This window comes from Lissotriton vulgaris, chromosome 7 (assembly GCF_964263255.1).
Source record: "Lissotriton vulgaris chromosome 7, aLisVul1.2, whole genome shotgun sequence".
Classification (NCBI taxonomy): domain Eukaryota; kingdom Metazoa; phylum Chordata; class Amphibia; order Caudata; family Salamandridae; genus Lissotriton; species Lissotriton vulgaris.
Window position 1 is genome coordinate 1,273,111,993 of NC_141695.1, and position 24,162 is coordinate 1,273,136,154.

The 24,162-nt window shown below is 45.3% G+C and overlaps 1 protein-coding gene across 1 annotated transcript in view; it reads left to right on the forward strand.

Moving 5' to 3' along the window:
- Positions 1-24,162, forward strand: part of LOC147703391 (uncharacterized) — a 9,287,842-nt gene that overhangs the window by 4,417,924 nt on the left and 4,845,756 nt on the right. The window contains exons 14-15 of the mRNA XM_086931832.1: positions 18,151-18,264; positions 18,358-18,530. Coding sequence (XP_086787958.1) covers positions 18,151-18,264; positions 18,358-18,530 — 287 coding nt within the window. The remainder of the gene's footprint in view (positions 1-18,150; positions 18,265-18,357; positions 18,531-24,162) is intronic.

Here is a 24,162-nt window from a genome sequence, read left to right on the forward strand (position 1 = left end):
ATGAATTTTTGCATTTTTGCTTTTTGCCTGTTTGGGGGTGTTCTGCTTTTTTGCGGGTGGCTGCAGGGGTCTGGGGGCATAACTGGGAAGGTCTAATATCGGAATCAAGTGGTTTGGACAAAATCCATGGTGAAAAGGTTTTTCAGTTTTTGCTCACTTGTCTGTTTTTGGGGTGCTGTTTGGGGGGCTTCTAGGTTATTGGGGGTGGGTTTTGGGGTCTGGGAGCACTGCTGGCACAGTCTAATTTTGATTGCATTTGTTTTTCAGAAAATCCATGGTGGAAAAGGGGAGTTAGGTCCTAGCTGTAGAGCGCATTTGGACTGAATTGAAGGTAGGCCCATTTTTGCTTTTTGCCTGTTTGGGGGTGTTCTGCTTTTTTGCGGGTGGCTACTGGGGTCTGGGGGCATAGCTGGGAAGGTCTAATATCAGAATCTAGTGTTTTGGACCAAATCCACGGTGAAAAAGTGTTTCTGTTTTTGCTCACTTACTTGTTTTCGGGGGGCGGTTTGGGGGGGTTCCTGGTGTTTGGGGGGTCTTGGAGCAACACTGGGAATGGATAGTTTGGATTGCAAGTGGTTTGAAGAAAATCCATGGTGGAAAAGGGAAGTTAGGGCCTAGCTGCAGAGCGCGCACGGAGTGATCTGGAACTAGGCCTAAATTCGTCTAAGTCCCCGTTTTTGCATTGTTGCTTTTTGCCTGTTTGAGGGTGTTAAACTTGTTTCCGCCTGAGTTGTCGGGTCTAGTGGCATTGCTGGAAAGGTCTAATACCGGATAAAAGTGTTTTGGAGAAAATCCATGGTGAAAAAGTTTTTCACTTTTCAGAGTTTTCGCTCACTTTTGTGTTTTCGGTAGCCTGCTTGGGGGGGTTCCTGTTGTTTGGGGGGGGGGGTTGGGGGGTCTTGGAGCACCGCTGGGTATAGATAGTTTGGATTGGAAGTGGTTTGAAGAAAATCCATGGTGGAAAAGGGGAGTTAGGGCCTAGCTGCAGAGCGCACACGGAGTGATTTGGGAATGAGGCCTTAATTTGTCTAAGTCCCCGTTTTTGCATATTTGCTTTTTGCCTGTTTGGGGGTGTTCTGATTTTTTGCGGGTGGCTGCAGGGGTCTGGGGCATAGCTGGGAAGGTCTAATATCGGAATCAAGTGTTTTGGACCAAATCCATGGTGAAAAAGTTTTTCGCTCACTTTTGTGTTTTCGGGGGTCTGCTTGGGGGGGGTTCCTGGTGTTTGGGGGGGGAGGTTGGGGGGTCTTGAAGCAACGCTGGGTATGGCTACTTTGGATTGCAAGTGGTTTGAAGAAAATCCGTGTCACTTTTTCCGGTTTCGCTTTTTGGCTGTTTGGGGGGGTTAAACTTGTTTTCGCCCGGGTTAACGGGTCTGGGGGCATTGCTGGGAAGGTTTAATACCGGATAAAAGTGTTTTGGAGAAAATCCATGGTAAAAACGTTTTCCACTTGTCAGCGATTTTGCTCACTTTTGTGTTTTCGGGGGGTATGCTTGGGGGTCCTGGTGTTTGGGGGGGTTTGGGGGGTCTTGGAGCAATGCTGGGCATGCCTAGTTTTGGCTGCAAGTGGTTTGAAGAAAATCCATGGTGGGAAAAGGGCGATTTGGCCTAGTTGAAGAAAGCGTTTGACACTATTTTTAACTTAGGGCTCGTTAGGGTTAGCAGTATTGCATATGTTTGGGGGTGTTCGAGATTTTGGCAACTGGGTTCTGGGGTCTACTCTTGGAGCACTTGCCGAGAAATGTCTAATTTTGGTTGCAAGTGGTTTGAAGAAAATCCATGGTGGAAAAAGGGGGATTTGGGCCTACTTTACTTTCAAAGTACATTTTGTCACCATTTTCCACTAGGCCTCAGACAGGTAGCAGTATTGCACGTTTTTTGGGGTCTGATTGGGGGTCTTCTACATTTTTGCAACTGGGTTTAAGGGTCTGGGAGCACTGTTGGGAAGGTCTAATTTTGTTCTGAAATCGCAGTTTACAGTACACCTAGCTTGAGGGGAAAGATCCCCAAAATTCGCCCATACTTATTTATCCTTCAAAAGGAAACTCAGAGTACACCCTTTAAAAACTATTGTACTGTCGATTCTGAAACTGAATGTGTGACTTTTTGCACTACACAGCGTATGTACCTTATATTTTTTTCTCAGTGGTGTTTTAATATCACTTCCTGTTTTTCCATCAACATTTACAGGGCGGCTTTCACCCTGTGCAATGGGAAAAAGGATGAAGTCAGGCTTCACATTAGCGAGCCGCAATTCAGCATCCGCCAGTCAGGCAGTGGACAGGGTGTCTTCTGTTCACCAACATTGATCGACGGAGCGTCAGATGGAATGGAGGAGTACCGCAAATAAGAGGAATGGCTGGATGCATGCAACTTCCCAAATTCAACAGGACAACAACAACAACATACAGTAACAGTATCCATTCATTTCTACTTATCTTTTAAGTAATGTTATTGCTGTGAACTTATATGAGTGTGACTCTGCATTTATTTGCTCTCTGCTTCTAAAATCATCCCTCCAGCCAGCCATTGTATAGGTTTTACTTTGCTATTTTTCAAACTAATTTAATGTACGAAGTGTTTCTCTGAGTGCAGAGATAGGCAAGTGAAAACGCATAATTACTGCAGCCCTGTACTGTCGCATTCTTTCATTCATAGTTAGTACGTTGTAGAAAGTACTACTTACTTTTCAGTAACCTATCCATGTAGCAAGCAACTTGATGCATGCAGTAGTGCATGCACTTCCTTTATATCACTTAAAAGATTTATGGATAGCTTCGTATCCAAAGATTTGTTTATCTTCGTTTGTTGTTTGTCCATGCTGTGCTTCTTTTTTTCTTCTCTCAACAAAACTTTCCCAAAAACCCCCATTCCCACCCAATTACCAAACCCTAACCCTCTTCCCCCGGGCTGTGTGGTTTTCATTGATGTGTGAGTAAATGACAGAAATATTACCACACAGTTGCTGGGGAGGATAAGGTCATAGCAACAGAAAATGAATTACATTTCAAGGCTGGTGAAGGAATCGGAGGATATATTCTTACTCAGCTTGACACAGACCCATGACTATTGGCAAATCAAGCGGTACAAAAGGGGGTGGTGATGGACAGAGCATCTGAATCAATCAAACAATCACACCCAGTCAAAAGATCTGGGTTTAATCCATCACCGTTCTTTAGCCCACTCTGCCACCCCAGTTAAGACATGGCTATAGGCAAATCAGTCTGACCCTGTGCCTCATGGGAACAGTCCAGCCCGAACTGCCAAGCCATGTCTTCCCTGGACCGGAAACAAGCTTCTGAGGACCGGTTTCTGGCATTCCAGCCGTTTTCAGCCCGGCTTGCTTGAATCCAGTGGCAAAGTGAGCAAAGGACTCACGTCTGAGTATGCCCTGCCACACTTATGGTGGCCAAAAGCGGTACAAAAGGGGGTGGTGATGGACAGAGCATCTGAATCAATCAAACACTCACACCCAGTCAAAAGATTTAGGTTTAATATATCACCGTTCTTTAGCCAACTCTGCCACCCCAGTTCAGACATGGCTATATGCAAATCAGTCTGACCCTGTGCCTCATGGGAACAGTCCAGCCCGAACTGCCAAGCCATGTCTTCCCTGGACCAGAAACAAGCTTCCGAGGACCGGTTTCTGGCATTCCAGCCGTCTTCAGCCCGGCTTGCTTGAATCCAGTGGCAAAGTGAGCAAGGGACTCACGTCTGAGTATACCCTGCCACACTTATGGTGGCCAAAAGCGGTACAAAACGGGGTGGTGATGGACAGAGCATCTGAATCAATCAAACACTCACACCCAGTCAAAAGATCTGGGTTTAATCCATCACCGTTCTTTAGCCCAATCTGCCACCCTAGTTCAGACATGGCTATATGCAAATCAGTCTGACCCTGTGCCTCATGGGAACAGTCCAGCCCGAACTGCCAAGCCATGTCTTCCCTGGACCGGAAACAAGCTTCCAAGGACCGGTTTCTGGCATTCCAGCCGTCTTCAGCCCGGCTTGCTTGAATCCAGTGGCAAAGTGAGCAAGGGACTCATGTCTGAGTATACCCTGCCACACTTATGGTGGCCAAAAGCGGTACAAAAGGGGGTGGTGATGGACAGAGCATCTGAATCAATCAAACACTCACACCCAGTCAAAAGATCTGGGTTTAATCCATCACCGTTCATTAGCCCACTCTGCCACCCCAGTTAAGACATGGCTATATGCAAATCAGTCTGACCCTGTGCCTCATGGGAACAGTCCAGCCCGAACTGCCAAGCCATGTCTTCCCTGGACCGGAAACAAGCTTCTGAGGACCGGTTTCTGGCATTCCAGCCGTCTTCAGCCCGGCTTGCTTGAATCCAGTGGCAAAGTGAGCAAAGGACTCACGTCTGAGTATGCCCTGCCACACTTATGGTGGCCAAAAGCGGTACAAAAGGGGGTGGTGATGGACAGAGCATCTGAATCAATCAAACACTCACACCCAGTCAAACGATCTAGGTTTAATATATCACCGTTCTTTAGCCCACTCTGCCACCCCAGTTCAGACATGGCTATATGCAAATCAGTCTGACCCTGTGCCTCATGGGAACAGTCCAGCCCGAACTGCCAAGCCATGTCTTCCCTGGACCGGAAACAAGCTTCTGAGGACCGGTTTCTGGCATTCCAGCCGTCTTCAGCCCGGCTTGCTTGAATCCAGTGGCAAAGTGAGCAAAGGACTCACGTCTGAGTATGCCCTGCCACACTTATGGTGGCCAAAAGCGGTACAAAACGGGGTGGTGATGGACAGAGCATCTGAATCAATCAAACACTCACACCCAGTCAAAAGATCTGGGTTTAATCCATCACCGTTCTTTAGCCCAATCTGCCACCCCAGTTCAGACATGGCTATATGCAAATCAGTCTGACCCTGTGCCTCATGGGAACAGTCCAGCCCGAACTGCCAAGCCATGTCTTCCCTGGACCGGAAACAAGCTTCCAAGGACCGGTTTCTGGCATTCCAGCCGTCTTCAGCCCGGCTTGCTTGAATCCAGTGGCAAAGTGAGCAAGGGACTCACGTCTGAGTATACCCTGCCACACTTATGGTGGCCAAAAGCGGTACAAAAGGGGGTGGTGATGGACAGAGCATCTGAATCAATCAAACACTCACACCCAGTCAAAAGATCTGGGTTTAATCCATCACTGTTCTTTAGCCCACTCTGCCACCCCAGTTCAGACATGGCTAAATGCAAATCAATCTGACCCTGTGCCTCATGGGAACAGTCCAGCCCGAACTGCCAAGCCATGTCTTCCCTGAACCGGAAACAAGCTTCCGAGGACCGGTTTCTGGCATTCCAGCCGACCTCAGCCCAGCTTGCTTGAATCCAGTGGCAAAGTGAGCAAGGGACTCACGTCTGAGTATACCCTGCCACACTTATGGTGGCCAAAAGCGGTACAAAAGGGGGTGGTGATGGACAGAGCATCTGAATCAATCAAACACTCACACCCAGTCAAAAGATCTGGGTTTAATCCATCACCGTTCTTTAGCCCACTCTGCCACCCCAGTTCAGACATGGCTATATGCAAATCAGTCTGACCCTGTGCCTCATGGGAACAGTCCAGCCCGAACTGCCATGCCATGTCAGACGTGAGTCCCAGGCTCTCCACACCACTGGAGTCAAGCTATCCAGGCTGATGAAGGCTGATAGCCAGAAACCGGTCCTTGAATGCTTGATTCCGGTCTGGGAAAGACATGGCTTGGTAGTTCGGAATGGACTGTCCCCATGAGGCACAGGGTCAGAGCTGATTTGCATATAGCCAGTGTCTAACCCAGGGTGGTGTGGAGTGCAAAAAAACGATGGATTTAGGCCCAGATCCTTGTACTGGGGTGAATGTATGACATTGTTCTACATTCTGTCCATCAACTGTGTTTTTTGCAATTTTCACCCCGAGTGTGCTGGGTATACTCAGACGTGAGTCCCAGGCTATCCACACCACTGGAGTCAAGCTATCCAGGCTGATGAAGGTTGATAGCCAGAAACCGGTCCTTGGATGCTGGATTCCGGTCTGGGAAAAACATGGCTTGGTAGTTCGGACTGTTCCCATGAGGCACAGGGTCAGAGCTGATTTGCATATAGCCAGTGTCTAACCCAGGGTGGTGTGGAGGGCAATAAAACAATGGATTTAGGCCCAGATCCTTGTACTGGGGTGAATTTATGACATTGTTCTACATTCTGTCCATCAACTGTGTTTTTTGCAATTTTCACCCCGAGTGTGCTGGGTATACTCAGACGTGAGTCCCAGGCTCTCCACACCACTGGAGTCAAGCTATCCAGGCTGATGAAGGCTGATAGCCAGAAACCGGTCCTTGGATGCTTGATTCCGGTCTGGGAAAGACATGGCTTTGTAGTTCGGACTGGATTGTTCCCATGAGGCACAGGGGCAGAGCTGATTTGCATATAGCCAGTGTCTAACCCAGGGTGGTGTGGAGTGCAAAAAAACGATGGATTTAGGCCCAGATCCTTGTACTGGGGTGAATGTATGACATTGTTCTACATTCTGTCCATCAACTGTGTTTTTTGCAATTTTCACCCCGAGTGTGCTGGGTATACTCAGACATGAGTCCCAGGCTCTCCACACCACTGGAGTCAAGCTATCCAGGCTGATGAAGGCTGATAGCCAGAAACCAGTCCTTGGATGCTTGATTCCGGTGTGGGAAAGACATGGCTTGGTAGTTCGGACTGGACTGTTCCCATGAGGCACAGGGTCAGAGCTGATTTGCATATAGCCAGTGTCTAACCCAGGGTGGTGTGGAGTGCAAAAAAAACGATGGATTTAGGCCCAGATCCTTGTACTGGGGTGAATGTATGACATTGTTCTACATTCTGTCCATCAACTGTGTTTTTTGCTATTGGCAAATCAAAGCAGATTTTCATGGGCGCCATCAAATGGATTGATCATCAAAAACATCCTCCTCCTACACATGGCAAATGATTACGCTGCTGTGTCCTTCACCTTCAGTAGATTCTCGAAAAAACTTTCACACCTGAGTTGACGTCAATTTAGAGGAGGCTGCTACCTGGTTGATAAAAACTTAGTTCTAAATTTGTAAGTCTTCTTAACAGTATAGTATACTTGTACTGTACAACATATACACCAGTGCAGAGAGCACACTCTGCAGTCTGCAATCTCAATAAGTAAGGAATATAATAGCCTACCACTGTCCGCCACTACCGTGGCATCCCCCACAGCAGTTTCCGCTTGCTGTTGCACCGCCCCCACCCCGGGAGGGCCCACCTCCACGCTTGCCCCGGCACTGGTGGATGGTTGTGCCAATGTTCCACCTAGAAAATACATTTCTGATTCTTAGATGCCATATACACCACTCCCTAGTATTTTGTCTAGGAATAAAAAAATGTTACTACTGCTACACAAACAAATTTAATAATTTGTGACTGTCTAGTCAAAACTAAAAATTGCCCTTTTTTCATGGAAGGGTGTTGTTTTGCTACACTTTTTGGCACAACTGATGAATGCTTGCTTTTTAACACACACCATTTTTCTCATAACAGACAGAAGCTTCCTTTCTAAGAACAAGAGCAAGATCAGATCATCATCACTAGGACTGAGTCAGCAACGATTCAGCACCACAAAGAAGATTTGAAGTTCCAACCAGGTGAGGGCTCGCCCACAATTAATGTGTGAAATTACTAAGCACTTTTCCATTTTCAATCCACCGTTTATGTTGTATGATAAACTTGATTTTAATAAATGTTTTTACTTTTAATAAAGCTTTAAAACTTACATAGACTCTGTGGTTTTTGGTCATGAGTGAGTGAGCGAAAGGGTTTGCAATTTGCAAGCAGGAGCCAGTGGCTCTGACAGTTCTGGACTCTGACTCCGTAGTCTTATATCCTGGGTTGGATAATCATCATTGGGGATCAATCCTCGATGAATTAGGGAGCTATATGACTCTGCCACACTAGCTAGTCAGTAAGGAGATTGGGGGTTCAAATTCTGTTTTGACTGAGGTATGTGGAAATTCTAACTGAGCCTATTATAATTGATAAACAATGCACTATTTAGTGTCCATAATTCTGTTTGTGCAGAATTGTCCCTGCAACAATAGTAGTATGGATTGTCCTCCTATCCAATGAAAAAGTAAACTAGTATCCTATTCTTTCCTGGTGGTCATTGACATTTTATTGTTGGGAATTGTCAAAGCATAAACATGTAGAAGACTTCAAAAGACATTATGGACAACCCGGAGGACTGCATTCAGTGCATAGAGCTATTGCTGAATAGAATGGGAGTTTCGTTTAACACCTTTTGCCAACTGTGCAAGCTTAGTTAGCTACACAGACAGACTAATAATAATAATCTAGTAGTACCACAGGGAGTCATAGTAGAGGCAGGATAAGAATTTAGAAACAGTCTACAAGAAGATCAAAGACGATTTAGAAGAAATTGAATGAGAAACGTTAGTAAAAAATAGGCCTTCCTGTTCCTGCTCCACTGGCGCCGCTACCTCCTCCTCTGACCTCTTGCCCCTTGGGGGGAGCTGATGTACAACATGAAAGAAAGACCCACACATGGATGATTGTTGTCAACCAAATCAAACATTTCAAAAGTACAATAACAAATTATTTCGGGGAAATAGCAAATAGACAACAATTGCACTACATTTATTGACCAATCTGATGTGGTCTACTAGGATATTAGTATTGCTGGATTCGCGGACCGTCGACTTGGAAAGTTATGTAACTCACTAAACCAACCACAAAAAGGTTCGACTAGGACTGGCAGGCAGCACTCCGCAGCACGCGAAGTGACAGACAAAGTCCATCATGATTGCAGACCAGTGAGAACACTAAAAAGTAAGTTTCCTACTACATAACCAGTCATTAAAATGCTCAAACTATCAATCCACCACCACTATCTCTTCTTAGTGGCAGGTGTACAAAAGAAGGACTGGACTTGAGTCTCTAGAAGCAGATTTACAAGCCCCTTGTGGCTCTTTTCTCCGTCGTTGCGTGACTTTTGTGACGCAGCGGCAGCGCAAAAGAGGCGCCATGGTGCGCGGTATATTAACGACGTGACGTATCTGAGAGATGCATCACGTTTAAAAGCCCTGCGCCATCAGGGGGCGTTCCGGCGCAAGGCAGGGCGTTTCTGCGCAGGAACGCATCCTAAAAGTGGCTGAGTGAAATCTACAAGATTTCACTCAGTCACTTTTAGGCCAATGCTGCGTCACTCAAAACCCTGCGCCTGCTTGAAGCAGCCGTACGGCTTGACGCAGCATTGGGGAGATAGGGCACCCCAGAGCATTGCTGGAGCTGCGTCGTGGTTGCGACGCAACTCCAGCAATGCGCCGCCTTTAGGGCACAGATGTGTGCCCTAAATGCGGCGCACCATGAGTGGTGGAGGCGTGGCGCACAATTACTGGCGCATCCCTGCTAATTTGCAGGGATGCAACAGTAATTGTAAATCTGCCCCTTAGTGTCTAGCATTACGCAGTTCTATGAAGTACACTCATACATAATTACTCAGGTCTATGAAATGAGCACAAAATCGAAAACAAATAAGCATAGTAGCACCGCCACTGAGCAGGAGAGCAGTGCATCTGAAATGCAATCACAGAAGATTTTGAAACATAATTTACCTAAAATGTAATCTGCAGCATTATTGCTCTTCGGAAAAAAATAAAATTTGCAATATGATAACACATAGAGCAGGAGAAAACAGAGTAGTGAATAAATAGCTACTAGTACTCACCAAGCCCGGGGAACTCGACGCCTAGCAGGTCGAGCAGGTCGTGTTCATGGTCCAGGAGGTCGGACCACCGGTGCGTGGCCTGGATGTAGGTGCGCCAGACCCAAGAGTGTTTATACATGGCCCGGCACACCTTCTCCCACAGCTTCCGACGCTCCCGGAGCCCGTACCCACTAGCGATCCTGCCGCCTGCCACGATGGTCTGGGGGAGGCGGTGCTGCACATAATAAACCAGTGAGGCCACCTCCTCCGCGCTGAAGATCTCCCGGGTTGTGACTTGCTCCCCCCTCAATCGCCCACATTGGAGCCGGGTACAGGGTGCGGGACCCTTCCCCTTGTCCTTCCCGGCTCCCTTTGCCATGGTCCTGGACAGGAATGGAAATAATAAATAGGAAAGAGAATAGGGAAATAGTAAATAAAAGAAGAGGTATAAAAAGTAGTTTTAAAGTAACCAAAAGTAGAAAAAAACACAAAATATAGATCTAGAAAAATAGAGGGATAGATAATAAGTAAAAAAGATTAAAAAAAACTTCAAACAAACAAAGGATGGCAAAGATTGAAGCTGGATAGAAAAAGCATGCCCAGAACCATAGCAATGAATGAAAAACAAGATGGCCGCGCCCATTGAGGACCGGGTGGGTAAGTTCGCTCGATATTTCCCCCTTGAGTACTCAAAAACACATGCGAACTCGTAATAGCGCGCTGCACACAACGCGAGATTGCCAATAGCGCCAGGAAACGGAAATACGCAACGCGCACAAGATGGCCGCGCCCATGTATGACCGCATTGGTAACTTCGCGGTCGGTGCACTGCAAGTGGCCCGCAAATACGCACAAAACCCCGCAAACACGCAAAAAAAAATCTGCAAATTCGCACGAATGCGTGAATTTTGCGGATCGCGAATTCACTTTCGCTTGAATTCGCGGAGCATGAATTTGCAAATTTCGCCCATACTTACCTATTTTACCGATTTTGAAAAAGGCCCCTTTAGATGGTGACCCTGATTATAAAGATACTTATCGTTTTGTAATTGACCTTCGAGAGGTTAATAAAATAGTGATTCCTCAATATCCTGTGGTCCCAGACATCACTGCCATCTTGACTATGATTCCCCCTACCGCACAGTATTTTTCAGTGATCGATTTAAAAAACGCTTTCTTTAGTATCACCATACATCCAGACAGCCGTCATATTTTTGGATTCTCCTTATCTGGCCGCAGTTTTAGATTTTGTCGTGCACCTCAAGGCTATACTGAAAGTCCTAGTATTTATATTCAGGCACTAAAAGCAGTATTGGATGAATTGGTTCTCTCTCCAGGTAATGTACTCGTCCAATATGTGGATGATATTTTGGTGGCATCTGATACGGCAGATGGTTGTAGGGAAGCCACTGTTAAACTGTTGCACCACTTGGCTGCTAATGGTAATAAAGTGTCCTAGTCCAAATTTCAGTATTGTCGACAGGAGGTGACCTATCTTGGTCATTTACTGTCGAAAGCAGAGAGACGATTAACTCCTGAACGAATAACTGTCATTACTAACATACTCAGAGTGATGTTCGTGCTTTTCTAGGCATAACCTCTTACTGTCGCCAATGGATTCCTAATTTTTCCCTTCTGGCTAAACCCTTGTTGCATTTGGTTACCAAAGATGTGCATGAACCCTTGCCCTGGACGGATGAATGTCAAGAAGCTTTTAATTCTTTAAAGACTGCTCTTTGTTCTGCACCCGTCTTGGGTACCCTGGACTACCGGAAATTCGACAGTCGGAGGGGCTTGTTTTGAATACTGACCTCACAGTGATGGTACCGCACGCTGTGGACATATTATTGAATCGAACAAAAACTCAGCACCTCACGAGTGCACGATTGATTGGTTATGAATTAACTTTATTTGCGCCCCACATTAAAATTAAACGATGTGCCACTCTGAATCCAGCCACGTTACTACCCCTCCCTTCGAATGACCAAAAGGACAATGTCCATGATTGTATATTTCGCACTGAAGAAGAAACGAAGGGACGAGTAGACCTCATTGACTCCCCTTTATCTGACCCACAAGGGGAGTTGTATGTGGATGGCTCTTGTTCCAAGTTAACAGATGGCACGACAACAGCTGCTTATGCTATAACTACCCTTAAAACAGTAGTAGAGACCGCTCGGGTTTCTCAGCAATCAGCGCAAGCAGCTGAACTAATAGCATTATTAAGAGCATGTGAACTGAGTGAAGGTTTAAGAGTAAATATTTTTACCGACAGCCAATACGCCCTTGGCGTAGCCCATAGTTTTGGGCGGCTGTGGAGGGAACGAGGATTTCTTACCTCCCATGGTCAAACAATACAACATGGCTCATTGATTGAAAGATTGTTATATGTTTTAACTTTACCAGAGAAGTTAGCTATCATTAAGTGTAGTGCCCATAAGAAAATCATTGATACTACAGGAGAGAGAAATGCCTTTGCTGATCAAGTAGCGAAGGAAACAGCACAAACTAAAACGTCCACAATGTTTCCCAGTGTAGCAACCCGATGGGTGGCGGAGACTACAGTATTTGATAATACTTTTGAAAGTGTTAGAGAATTGCAGAAAGAAGCCACGCCTGATGAATTATTAAAATGGGAACAGGAATTAGGGCGGTTAGACAAGAATGACTGCTGGATTGCTTTGGTTTGACTGACAGACAGAGATGGCTATTGCCTAATGCCTTGGTGTATGCGGTAGTAGTGATGACCCATGGCATTGCCCACATTGGAGCAAAAGGTATTTGTTCATTATTGGACCCAGTGTGGAATAACTCGAATATCCCCAAAACTGCTGCCCATGTGGTCAAATACTGCATGGTCTGTTTACAGCATAATCCTGGAGGAAGGGAGACAGTCCTTAGTGGAAATTTTGCGCCCCCTTCTTTGCCATTTGAAGTGTTACAGATGGATTATATTTAATTCAACAGAGTAAACAATCTCAAGTATGTGCTGGTGGTGGTTTGTGCGTTTAGTAAATGGGTTGAAGCATACCCCACCAAGAAGAACACTGCCCTAGCCACTGCAAAAGCTCTAGTTAAGGAATTCTTGCCCCGATTTGGTTTGCCCCGAATTAAATGGACAGACAATGGGGTACATTTTAATGCAGAACTCGTTAAATATATTTTTAAGGGATTGCAAATTTCATGCAGCATGACACCCACAATCTGCAGGACTGGTTGAGAAATATAATGGCATATTGAAATTGAAGATGGCAAAGATACAGGAGAGTACAGGTTTGAGTTGGCCTGAAGCGCTGCCCCTAGCATTAATGTTAATACGAGTAACCCCCCATTCTCGGGCTGGGCTGACATCTTATGAGGTTGTTTTTGGTCGACCAGCCAATGTATGGGGTGTTCCAAGACCCAGATCCTTCCGTGATCTTGATTACCCTATGATGACAGATTATCTGTACGCTTTAACTAAAGACCTGCATTCTATTCATCAACAGGTGTCAGCAGTACTGCAGCCGCTGCCGGAGGGTCCTGGACATCGCTTGGAACCAGGGCAGTGGGTCCTCGTGCGAAATTATCAACGGAAATTGAGTCTAGAACCCAGGTGGAGCCGTCCCTACCAGATCTTCCTGGCCACTCGAACAGCAGTGAAAGTGGATGGGAAAAAACACTGGATACATGTGTCGCATGTGAAGAAGATACCCTTACCTCTTCCTTCTGATCAGCAGAACCGAGACGGTGTTCTGACACAAGAGGGAGAACGAAGGGTGAGGTTTGTGCCTTTCTCGGACGCCATTGAAATCGGGCAAGAGGAAGGAGTGTTGAAACCGCAAGGAGACTAATTAGTCCCAGTTTCAGAAACTTGTGATAAGGGCGATCCCTCTGAGGCTTCTGAAAAACGTGTTACACCAAATGCCCCTGCTGCTGTGTTGTTCCATGACCAGGAGCAACCTGGCCATCTTCGATACAATTTACGGCCCTGGAAAACACGCAATACCCCAGTTTCAGATTGTAGGAGACAGGGAAAGACTTGAATTGTAAGGTTGAAGTTAAGTTTTTCTGGGGTATTGAGTGAGACACTGGACTGAACCCGTTGAGAGCTTGGAACTGACACATTACTCTGTTCAGAAAGAAAGACTGTGCAATCTAAAGGGCCTAAATTGCAATGGTGAAATTACAGTGAAAATCGTTTTTTGTGGATGGATAGTAAGAGCCTGCCTGTGAGGCTCTAAACGGACCCAGGGAGAAGAAACCCTCTGGCAGTTGGCTTGCACCTTTCCCCCAAGTTTAGTTTGGACTTTTAGTTAGGATGTATCCCTTTGCCCGATTTGCTTTTGAAGATGAGAGACCTCTTGCTCCCAGACCTTTTATCGAGAATGTCCCCATGTTTTCCGGTCGGGCTACCAGAGTGAAGATAGCCTTTGTAATAATATTGCAGTAATTATGGTAATATTAATGAGTATGTTTATGTATTTGGAATTCCAATACCCTATGCATAATGTTTGGGGTACCACCACAGCCCCACCTGAGCATTTCCTTTATACCTTGCCTCCCCACAAAGAGAGATATCGAGAAACCTATGTTAAAAACGCGTTCATAGAAATGTTGCATGAGGCTCATAGCACTACGAATAAGACAAACTGCTGGGTATGTGGCCTTTTGCCATCTGTAATGCATCACCATGATTTGTTCATTTCTTTGCCATTATCACACTTAGCAAGCTGTGAAGCCTGGTTTCCGTTACTATCTCTCATGTATTTGCATTATGTAGCTGATCCCAAAAAGTATACTGAAAAGGACTATGAAGCTGTTCTAAAGTATTTAGAACAACATCAGGGATTTGATGCCCAGGGGAACCAAGGGGAGGGATCTTTAGATCCGGATGCCTGTATGAATATGTACACCACTAATGAAAATGCTACTTGGTTAAAGGAAGAAATGTTGGATTTTGAACAATTTAATTCCACGCAATATTTTCAGCATTTCCAGGATCGAAATGTCACTGATGATAAGGCAATGCCAGTTCCTATTCTGAATAGTACTGCTTCCTTTTGCATACAAGGGAAAGGTCATATTAATGTAGGGAATAGCAGGTGTAACTATACTTACATTTTACATACTACCAGCACCCCACCTCTGATAACTCCGCCAAATGTGTATTTTGTTTGTGGCGAGAACGCCTACACTTGGCTTCCTAGAGGGTGGGCCGGAAAATGTTATCTGTCCTTCTTGTATCCTACAGTATATATAGCTCCTTCTAATTATCACAAGACACACCAGCTGACTAAACGAAGTTTAGATCCTTATTGAGTTAGCAGGAGTATTAGTACTGAAGGCACTGATCAGACTGATACTGCTTCTCAGCAGTTTATGGATATAACAAAGGGTCTCTTTCCAATATGGGGTCCCATTTTCTCTAGGAGAGATGTTAGACGTCTCTCTAGAGTAGTGGAAAATGTAGTTCAAACCACTGCTGGGATTTTAACTAACCTCACTGTAGAGCTTCAGGCAAAGAGGCTTGTATTGCTCCAAAATCGGATGGTGCTTGACCTCATCCTGGCCGATCGAGGAGGAGCATGTTGCGTGATCGGCAGCTTCTGCTGTGTATATATTCCAGATTCTGCTCCCCCTATACATTTGGCTATTCAGAAACTACATCGCTTAGATGTGGAAGTCCATGCTGATACTGGTACTTGGTCTTTAACCGGGTGGTTCTGGGATCTCCTCTCCACCAGGGGTTGAAAATTTTTCATGATTCTGACTGGAGCACAGGGAGTAGTATTTGTTTGTTGCCTGTACCTTCATTGTAGCCCGGCATGCTGCTCCTATTGTGCCGTCAACTTACTTCCTCATTGACAGTTTCCCGACAGACTAAAATAGAGAAGCAGTTAGTGCAAAAGGAGGTGGCCGACCTCATGCAGATAAATGAGGGTGTGTTCTTAGATTAGGAGACCAGCCTTTATATATTGGCTACATCACGCCAAAAGGGCAGGTTGAAGAAATATAAACTCAATATCAAATAATATTGGCCTAATGTATCCAATATGTATATAATTGCTCTTTGATAGAAACCTCTTGTAAATACACACGACCCATGTATAACCAAAAACGTAGGCCTGATCCGAACAAACGGCATACTAATTTAATTTCCCTGGGCCTCTTTCGTTAGTAAGGAAAACAGGTGACATACTGCTGAGCGGAGAGTCTAAAGGGTGGGCCCGGGCTATGAACAGAGGATTGATTCTAACTTAGGAAACTCAAGGTCACATCTGTCTTTCTTTTAGGATGAGCACATTCTTGCAGGCTCCATGCCTGTACTCCCATGCACCAGAACCAAAGGGAGGCACCTTTACTGACCTACCCCTGGAATAGCTTGAGCTAAGTTTCAAATCAATCTATTGTGCCTTATATGGGTCTTCCTGTTGGTACTTTTCCATGTACGGGGTTTCAATGAGGTATGCCGAAAGTATATATGCACTGTTTTGAATGTGATCCAGCAGTCTCCTCTGCCCACCTTTGAGAGCTGTGGCGAGAGGGAGGCTCCCCTATATAGGGCGCTTTGCAAAATAAACGATTGAACCTTTTCCATTGCTGACTGACTTATGTATGGTAAATAAGGTATATGAGCTATTGGTAAGTATAGCTCTATGGTATATTTTTGTAGTACTTCACAGCAACTACCAGAGCTACAAGAATGACTTTGCAGAGCTGTTGAGCCATGTTAGCTTAAATCAAATCAAGGAAATAAATTAAAATTTCAAGATGAAGCAGTTACTAATCTCTACTGAATCTTCACTAACCTATCTCCGAATCGACAGTGCTTTATTAAATCTGCATCAGCTGGACCCCTAAGGCTTTAAAGTACTATGACCATTACCCCAGCTCTCTAGTCGTCCTCCTTTTGCCATTGAGTAAGTGAGTTCCTTTTGCAATTGTCCTGAAATTAAGGAGGTTTGTCAATGTTGGTCAGACAGTCCTCAGATTCACTGCCAATTTTTGCAATCTGGATCTCTGTACTTTCGATTTACCTTTTTCTCTCTATTGTTTCATTTGGAATTTGTTAAATGTATACTTTCATCCACAAAGTCAGGTTGTTCAGCATGTTCTAGTTCTTATAACTTGCTAACTATCCCTTACTGTCCTCGGTCTTTTTCTAGTTGTCAGAAGTCTCTTTTGGCTTGTCCAAGTCTTTGGTCAGCATTCCTCAATAGAGCCCTGATCCTGAGAGGTGCTTGTAATCTCTGGCTCAGATGGGTCTGATTCATTCTCAGATGTGGGATCTTCTCTGTCTGTCCCAATCTTTGACTCCTGCAATTTGTCCTTGAGCTGGTTGGATTAAGCTCTCCACAAGTTTTCGCTGTCTCTGTGAATGTGTATTCTTAGCCACTAGGTCAGAGCTTCAGCTGCTGCTGGAATGACTCTACCTTCACCTGGCTCATGTTCCTGTTGATGCCTTGCTTTGGGAGTCTGTGAGGCCTCAGACTGGTCCCCCTTCTTCGAAGGCCTCAGAAATTTTAACCTAGGTTGACTAGAGGAATTAGTGGATGTTGGTTCCGCTTCTTCCTCTTCTCGTCTCACCCTTTTAGTATGTGAGGCATGGATCCTTCAAGATGGCGGGGACTGAGCAGTGGCCTTCACTTCGCCTCCCCACCTGTGGGGCGAGGTTAGCAAAGGTGGGCGCCCCTCCCTTCCTGGATAGGTTTTTCCACCAGTTCTCGTGGCCAAAAAGTGGTCAGAACTGGTGGGAGTCATTTGCTGACAGCAGCAAAAGGTTGGTGGCAGCCAACAAATGTGACAGGCCTTTGAAGCTCTCTCTTCAAGGACCCTCCCCATCCAGGGTGAGGAGACATGACACCTCCGCCCAGGATGTGCTTTGTTTCCAGACTCAGAGAGCAAAGTCTCTCTACCCAGGGGTCTAGAAAACTGTCTGGTGGTATCAGATGACTGGGAGCCAGTCAGGAACCACACCAGGGTTGGTAGTTTCTCAGGGGGCATCTCTAAGATGCCCTATGAGTGCATTTTTCATTAAATCCCACACTGGCATCATTGTGGGTTTAATGTGCTGGGAAGTTCGATACCAAACTTCCCATACTTCAATAAAGCATTATGGAGCTGTGGAGTTTGTGTTAACAAACTCCTAGCCCATGTACTCAAAATGGCCCCACTGCACTTACACTATCTGTGAATGGCAGCACGGAGGACATTGTAACACATATGCAAAGTCTTAAGAAATTAGTAGAGCTGGCAGGGATAGTTAAAGCATATGAATCTGTAAAGAAGCCAATAATGGAGAGCTACACTTACAGGTAAGCCATTTCTTCTTTCCCTAGTACACATAGGCATCAAGTGCTGATAAATTCTGTTTTGTGTTTATCTAGAAACATAAGTTAGGAGAGCTGTTGATTCTTAATGTTGTTTCTTTTTCTATGCTTTAGGTCATTCGATTGAAAAGACTGGAAGATTTGTGTTACCTGTTCTTTCTACCATTGATGTTTTGTTTGTGGTTGATATAATTTTTCGACTCCGTATTCAGGTTCCTTCTGCAGACGGTAAAGTGTTATTTTAGTCTGAGGACAGTTTTTTCTTTGATTGAATTCCACATATTCGGATCATTTGAGCTAACTACCTGTTTTATTCTTCAGGAAATATGTCGGATTTTAGAAGCATTTTGCACAATTATGTCAGTTCCCTGGAAATTTACTATGACATTTTATCAGTCTTACCTTTGGAGCTTTTTGCTTTTGCAAGGTCTGGCAATTTTGATTGGTCAATTTTTGGCTTTTTGAGAATAAATCGTTTACTATGGATTCGAAAGGTAAGGTTTAATACAAGTATATGTCTACTTTAATTTTCAGTGTTTTTTTGCGCAACTTCAAAAATAAATGTATATAATGGAACCATTCTTACCTTAAAATGCCTTTCATAAACATGATTTGACATATTGCTTAAAACATATGCCTGAGGGTTTGAAGTATTGCAGATAACTAACACATTTTAGCATGGCCAACTGCAATGCAGTAGTATTCATTATGTCATCCTTAAAAGTATGAGTTGTTCTACAATATACTCATGACTCTCAAGATTACACTGATCTTGGTGCCAGGTACAATAAAGAACTGTTTTTTTTCAGATTTGGTTGGGTGGAGATCATTCAGGTATTAGAAAAACAGTTTGAACAGTATCACTTTTGAACTTTTAAGGTTGCATAGCATTTCATTTGAAATCATTTAGTTACAAAAATCTAAATCCAGACTTACAATTAGCAGGGCTTGTCTCTAGCACCCGAATCGTCAGGAGTTAGAATAGAGAATTTGCCTACTTATAGTAACTGCAAGATTATTAGGTGGAATTTCCATCACCGTAGTATTTAAGCAGGTCGACCATCCACCAGACCGTATATGACTCCTTTCTTGTTTGGTTTTATGTAGTTGATTGTAAAACCTCAGAATGATCACGTTTTGAGTCCCCAGCACAATAGCGATGTGGGCAGTGAAGTGCTTTTTTGTACAGTGTGAGTGGTCCTGTGCAAGGGCTGCAGTGTGAGTACAGTAAGAGCAGATCAATAAATTGTGGGACTTTTTGAGCGCTAGAGTATGACTGTAGGAGAGTGGCTAGAGTGTGAGAAGTGCAGTGTTAGAACTCTCAAATATGTGCAGTACAATGTGAAAATTGCCCTGTGAGCTATACAGGGTGAGTGCAATTTACGTACTGTGGTGTGATTGCCACATGAACAGTTTATTTTTAATGAAGTATAGGTACTTCAGACTGAGGGTAGTGTGAGTAGGGCAATGTGAGTTTTGTGAGACTTGCATTGTCTACTCTACAGTCACATTGGTGCAGTGAATGCAGCTGTCAAGGAATCAACAAAATGTTAGTGTATTTCTGATGGCTACTCCTACCTGCAAATGCCTTTGCAGACTGATCCAGAAGGTTCACAATAGCACTGCTGCACTATTAGTTGGTGTCATGGGTTCCAGGCACATTGCTTTAGATTTTGAGAGCCGTATTGTCAGGATTCACCGAGTAGCTACTGTAGTTTCCTCAAGACAGTTGATTAACTCCCTGGTTCTGCCCCGTTTTACACGGGCTAATGTTTGGTACCCTTGCTCCTCTGGTAAGCTAGGAAATTCCAGAGGTACTCAGGGATATTAAACAGAAGACTGCTAAGATTGTAAATAGTTCACCTCCCTAAGATGGCCGCGCAATGTCCCGTTAAGATTGTCAGGGAGGTGCGCCCTCTAGTGGATTTCTGGAAGTCACGCGCTTCAAACTGCGCACTTCAACGAAGATTCCGTTAGAGAAGCTGTTCCTTGCCGCTGCTCCGCGTCAGTAATTCAACACGGGAGAATTTGTAGAAAGGAATAGCAAGAAGTTAGAGAGATAAAAGCAGAGTATCACAGAGACTATTTGAAGAGTCAATTCTCGCAGTGCGCTCTCACAGCTCAGAGAGGTATCTGCACTCCTGACAGAATACAGAGGTTCTGAGTTCCGACCGCTATCCTTCTGAGCGGAAGAAGAAATCCAGTAAGAACGTCACCGCAATTTCCAGAGAAGTCATTGCCTCCAAGTAGACTCGACGAAATGTAGTAAGACTGTCATTCAACAGAAGAGGTTGCAGAATTCGACAAGTAAGGTGTTATATCTCCAAGTAAAGCCTTCAAGTACAAGAACTTAATTGTCCTTTATTCGTATTCCCCCCGGACATTCCCCCTTGCGTTTTTCCTCTACTTTTCCTCCCCCTTTTTTCCCTCCCTGTTTCCTTTTTGCGTGCTTCGGATAAGAATGTTATGAACAATTACTTGTACGGCTGTCAAGAATTCCAACCATCCACAGAATCCCCGAGACCACGCCTGGCATAAGGCTTCACAGGTACTAGTTCAGTCAGAGGGAATTAGAGTGAGTAAGAGAGGACTACCGGGGTAGAGAAACTAATGTTTGCATATCTCTTCACAGCAGGAAGCTCAGCCAGATAACAATTCACATAATAGAAGAGAGGCAAATACCTGGGCTAAAACTGGTAGGACAAGTTTTGTTTACCCTTACGAACAGTCAGCATAGTGAAGAAAGGTTTGTGGTATATTCTCTACTTCTCTCCCTTCTGTGTATTAGGCACCTCCCGAGTAGACGGCAAGAAATATAGCAGTCACTTGAAGATATAGGTGCCAGTCGAAGTTAAGGTATTCTCTTCTCTGTCCACTTCCCGTTTCCCTTCTGCTGGTGGTCTTGCTCTTGAAGCGAGGGTACCGGTGGAGGGGTGATTGGGACATTCGTCAGTACTGCCCCAGCGAAGAGTTGGAGCACCAGAACGTTGTGACACATATGTTCTTCTGATTTGGACCACTGGCACCTGTGGCACAGGCTACTCCCTGGCAGGGCCATTGTATTATGAGCCTTAAGTTTACACCTTGTTTCGGTTATTTGCCCTCTCCTCTCTATATGGTGGACTGTTATGCGCCAATGCCGACTGGTCCTTGGCATGTTGCTTGTCAGTTTTGACTGCCTCACCTTCTCTGCCTCCTATGCTCTTTTGGCTGATGGGTTAGGTTGTTCTACACTTCTTTTTGTTCTCTATGAGAAGTTTAAGAACTTAGGGGCTGAATATGATGGCGGACCAACTTCAGTCCGTCGGCCATTGTTTCCTATTTGGGACCGCCCGCCTACAAGGCGGCTGTCCCACAGTAGGAATTAGGGTGCGACCTCCACCGAGGCAGTTGCATTGCCTATTTTTTGTATTGTGGTGTGTGCTGCTGGCTGCAGCACACACCGCAAGACGAAAAGGGGTCACAACACATAAACCTGCACTATGTGGCAGGCACCAAGCTGCGGTACCTGCCGCATGGTGCAGGAACATGTAGATGCCCAAAGCCTAGGGGAAGGAGGGCCCGCTGCGGGCCACCAATGTCCCATTCCTCCAGCTTTTGCCTACAGCTTTTGCCGCCACCAATGCAGGGATTGCAAGGCACTCCACCGTACAGGCCCGTCGGATGCATGGTGGTCGGTGTTTCCGACTGCCATCACACCGCCTGCCATCCTAATGTGGCGGGCGTGAAGGTGGTCCCGATGGCGGTGAGACCGCCACCGACAGCCTGTTGGTAACAGTCTTGCCTCCATCGTAATGACCCCCTTAGTACTTGAAAATTGATGCTTGCTGTTGTGGTACGTTAAGAATGACATTGTGATTTATACTTCCAGGTTCTGCGGTTCCTTGGTGTGGTTTTGGTTAGTTCTGTTGCCTTTTATGATTATTGCTTTAGTGTTGGTAGTAGGTACCTCTTACGGTTCTGCTCCATGTGTAACATCTACTTTCACTAATGAAAGGTAGTGCATTGGGCCTGTGCAGTGGTTCTGCTCCTGGCAGGCACCATTGCTAGGTCATGATTGGGGTATTGTTCATATATTCACATGCTTGAATCATTCCCCGTTGTCGAAATGGGATTCCCATGGTAAAATAATGGAGCAGTGTTTAATAAATTCAATAGACTATAATGACCCTAAGCCATCCTATCAGTAGCCTAGCTATGTCCTTTTCAAAAAAGGACCTACTGTTAGAAAACAGCCAATCAGCTGTCACCAACCCTCTAGAACAATCCCAGCAGAGACGATTCCCTCAGATTTCCACTGCACGTCATGTGGAAAGGAGCCTCCCTGAGGGCTATTCAGTTTTTTCTCAGCTTCTACAATTTCTTCAATCTGGACATCATGTCTGACCAGAGGGGTCATTTCAGCCCATGTAAGACCTGTGACAAGAAAAGAGTTCATGTGCATGATCCACATAAAGAGTGCATTTATTGCCTCCACCCAAAGCATGAGGTGAGAGAATTCAAGATCTGCCGCACCTTTTCATCTAAAACCCTAAAGGACAGAGAGGGATGGTTGTTGCTGTGGCTTCAAACCACTGAGCACCAGACAATTTCATCTGATGAGGAGAGTGGGAAATCCTCCACATCTCATAAAGGGCAAGATCTAAGGACAGTACCTCAGGAGAAGGTAGGAACACCATAAACCTTCCCAGGACTCCAAGAGCTCTAAAACAGAAAAAAGAGCTAACCACTCCTCCGAACCTGTGTTGTCTGTGCCCTCTACACCGTCTACAAAGGACGAAGATCACCCAAAAGCCTCCTCTTCAGATCCTGTGAGGTGAAAATCTCATGAGAAACCATTGTCGATGACGTTTCCTCACTTGTCGACGACTATGAGTGTAACATCATCTGCGCCGTCGACGATGGCAACTGTGACAGCAATCTTGGCTCCTTTGTGGTCTACGAGGGTCTCACTTTTCAAAAGTCCGTCGACGCGCTTCCGTCGAGAAAGGTTCAGTCAGCAAAGATCCCGTCGACGACTGTCTCGACAACGACTACACTTCCGTTATTGACGATAGCACCATCGACGATGGCACCATCTTCGAGAACACCGTCAATGAGAACATCGACAACAACTCTGTCGACCATGGAATTTGCCTTGCTGATTATGTCTACACCGTCGACGATGGTTACTCAGGTGACCAAGACTTTTCTGCGTCCAACCATGCCGGAATACAGTAAAGTTTCTCCTTTAATCCTGTTGCATCCACTGGAGGGCTATGTTGACGATGTTGAGGATGAAGATAGTCTTTATGGTGTGGCTCACAGCCCTTTGGAGCTGCATGTAAAATACCAGGACTACGAGGATGATGAGGAGGAAGAGTAGCACGATGAGTCGCAATATTATCAGCAGGGCTATATGTCTCCACATCATCATTCCATTCATATGGTTATCAGCCAGACCTGTGTCCCGAAGAAATGGCCAATCTGCCACTGTCTTTCATACAGGACTTGCAGCCTATGCTGGCAAATTACAGGCAGCGTTTTCCGACACAAAAGGATCAGCCCAACAGGCCAGGACATCTGTCAGATCCACAGAGTTTCACCAGTTGTTCAGCCACCAACCACACCTGTAAATGTTCCTCACCCTGTGCCAACTGACCCTGGCGTAGGGGATAAGTTGTCTTTGGATGAAGACAGAGAGGAGGGTGAGTTGCCGGATACAGTCTCTGCTCTGGACCCATGGGAAGATTGTGTCATATCAACACCGTACTCTCCTCCGCACCTGCCATCAGATTATCCTCCAAAAGAGATTGGAAGATTCCATAATTTATTGGAGAGGGCAGCCAACAGATTTCTTTTGACTATGATGTTCAAGCAGACTGAATGTTTCTTATATGATTGTAAAGAAGACCCCAGAAAATCGTCAAATTCTATACCAATTATCGATTATATATGGCAGGAAGGCCTGAAAATCATGAAGACACCAGCAACCATATCACCAGCGCTCCCTTGTACTGAAGAAAAGTGTAAGGCTCCTGAGGATTTTCCATCTAGCCTCATTGGACACCCCAAGCAGGACTTGGTCATCTCCCAAGCGTCACAAAGGTGATCCAAGAATCCTGCTACCCCAATCACTACTTCACC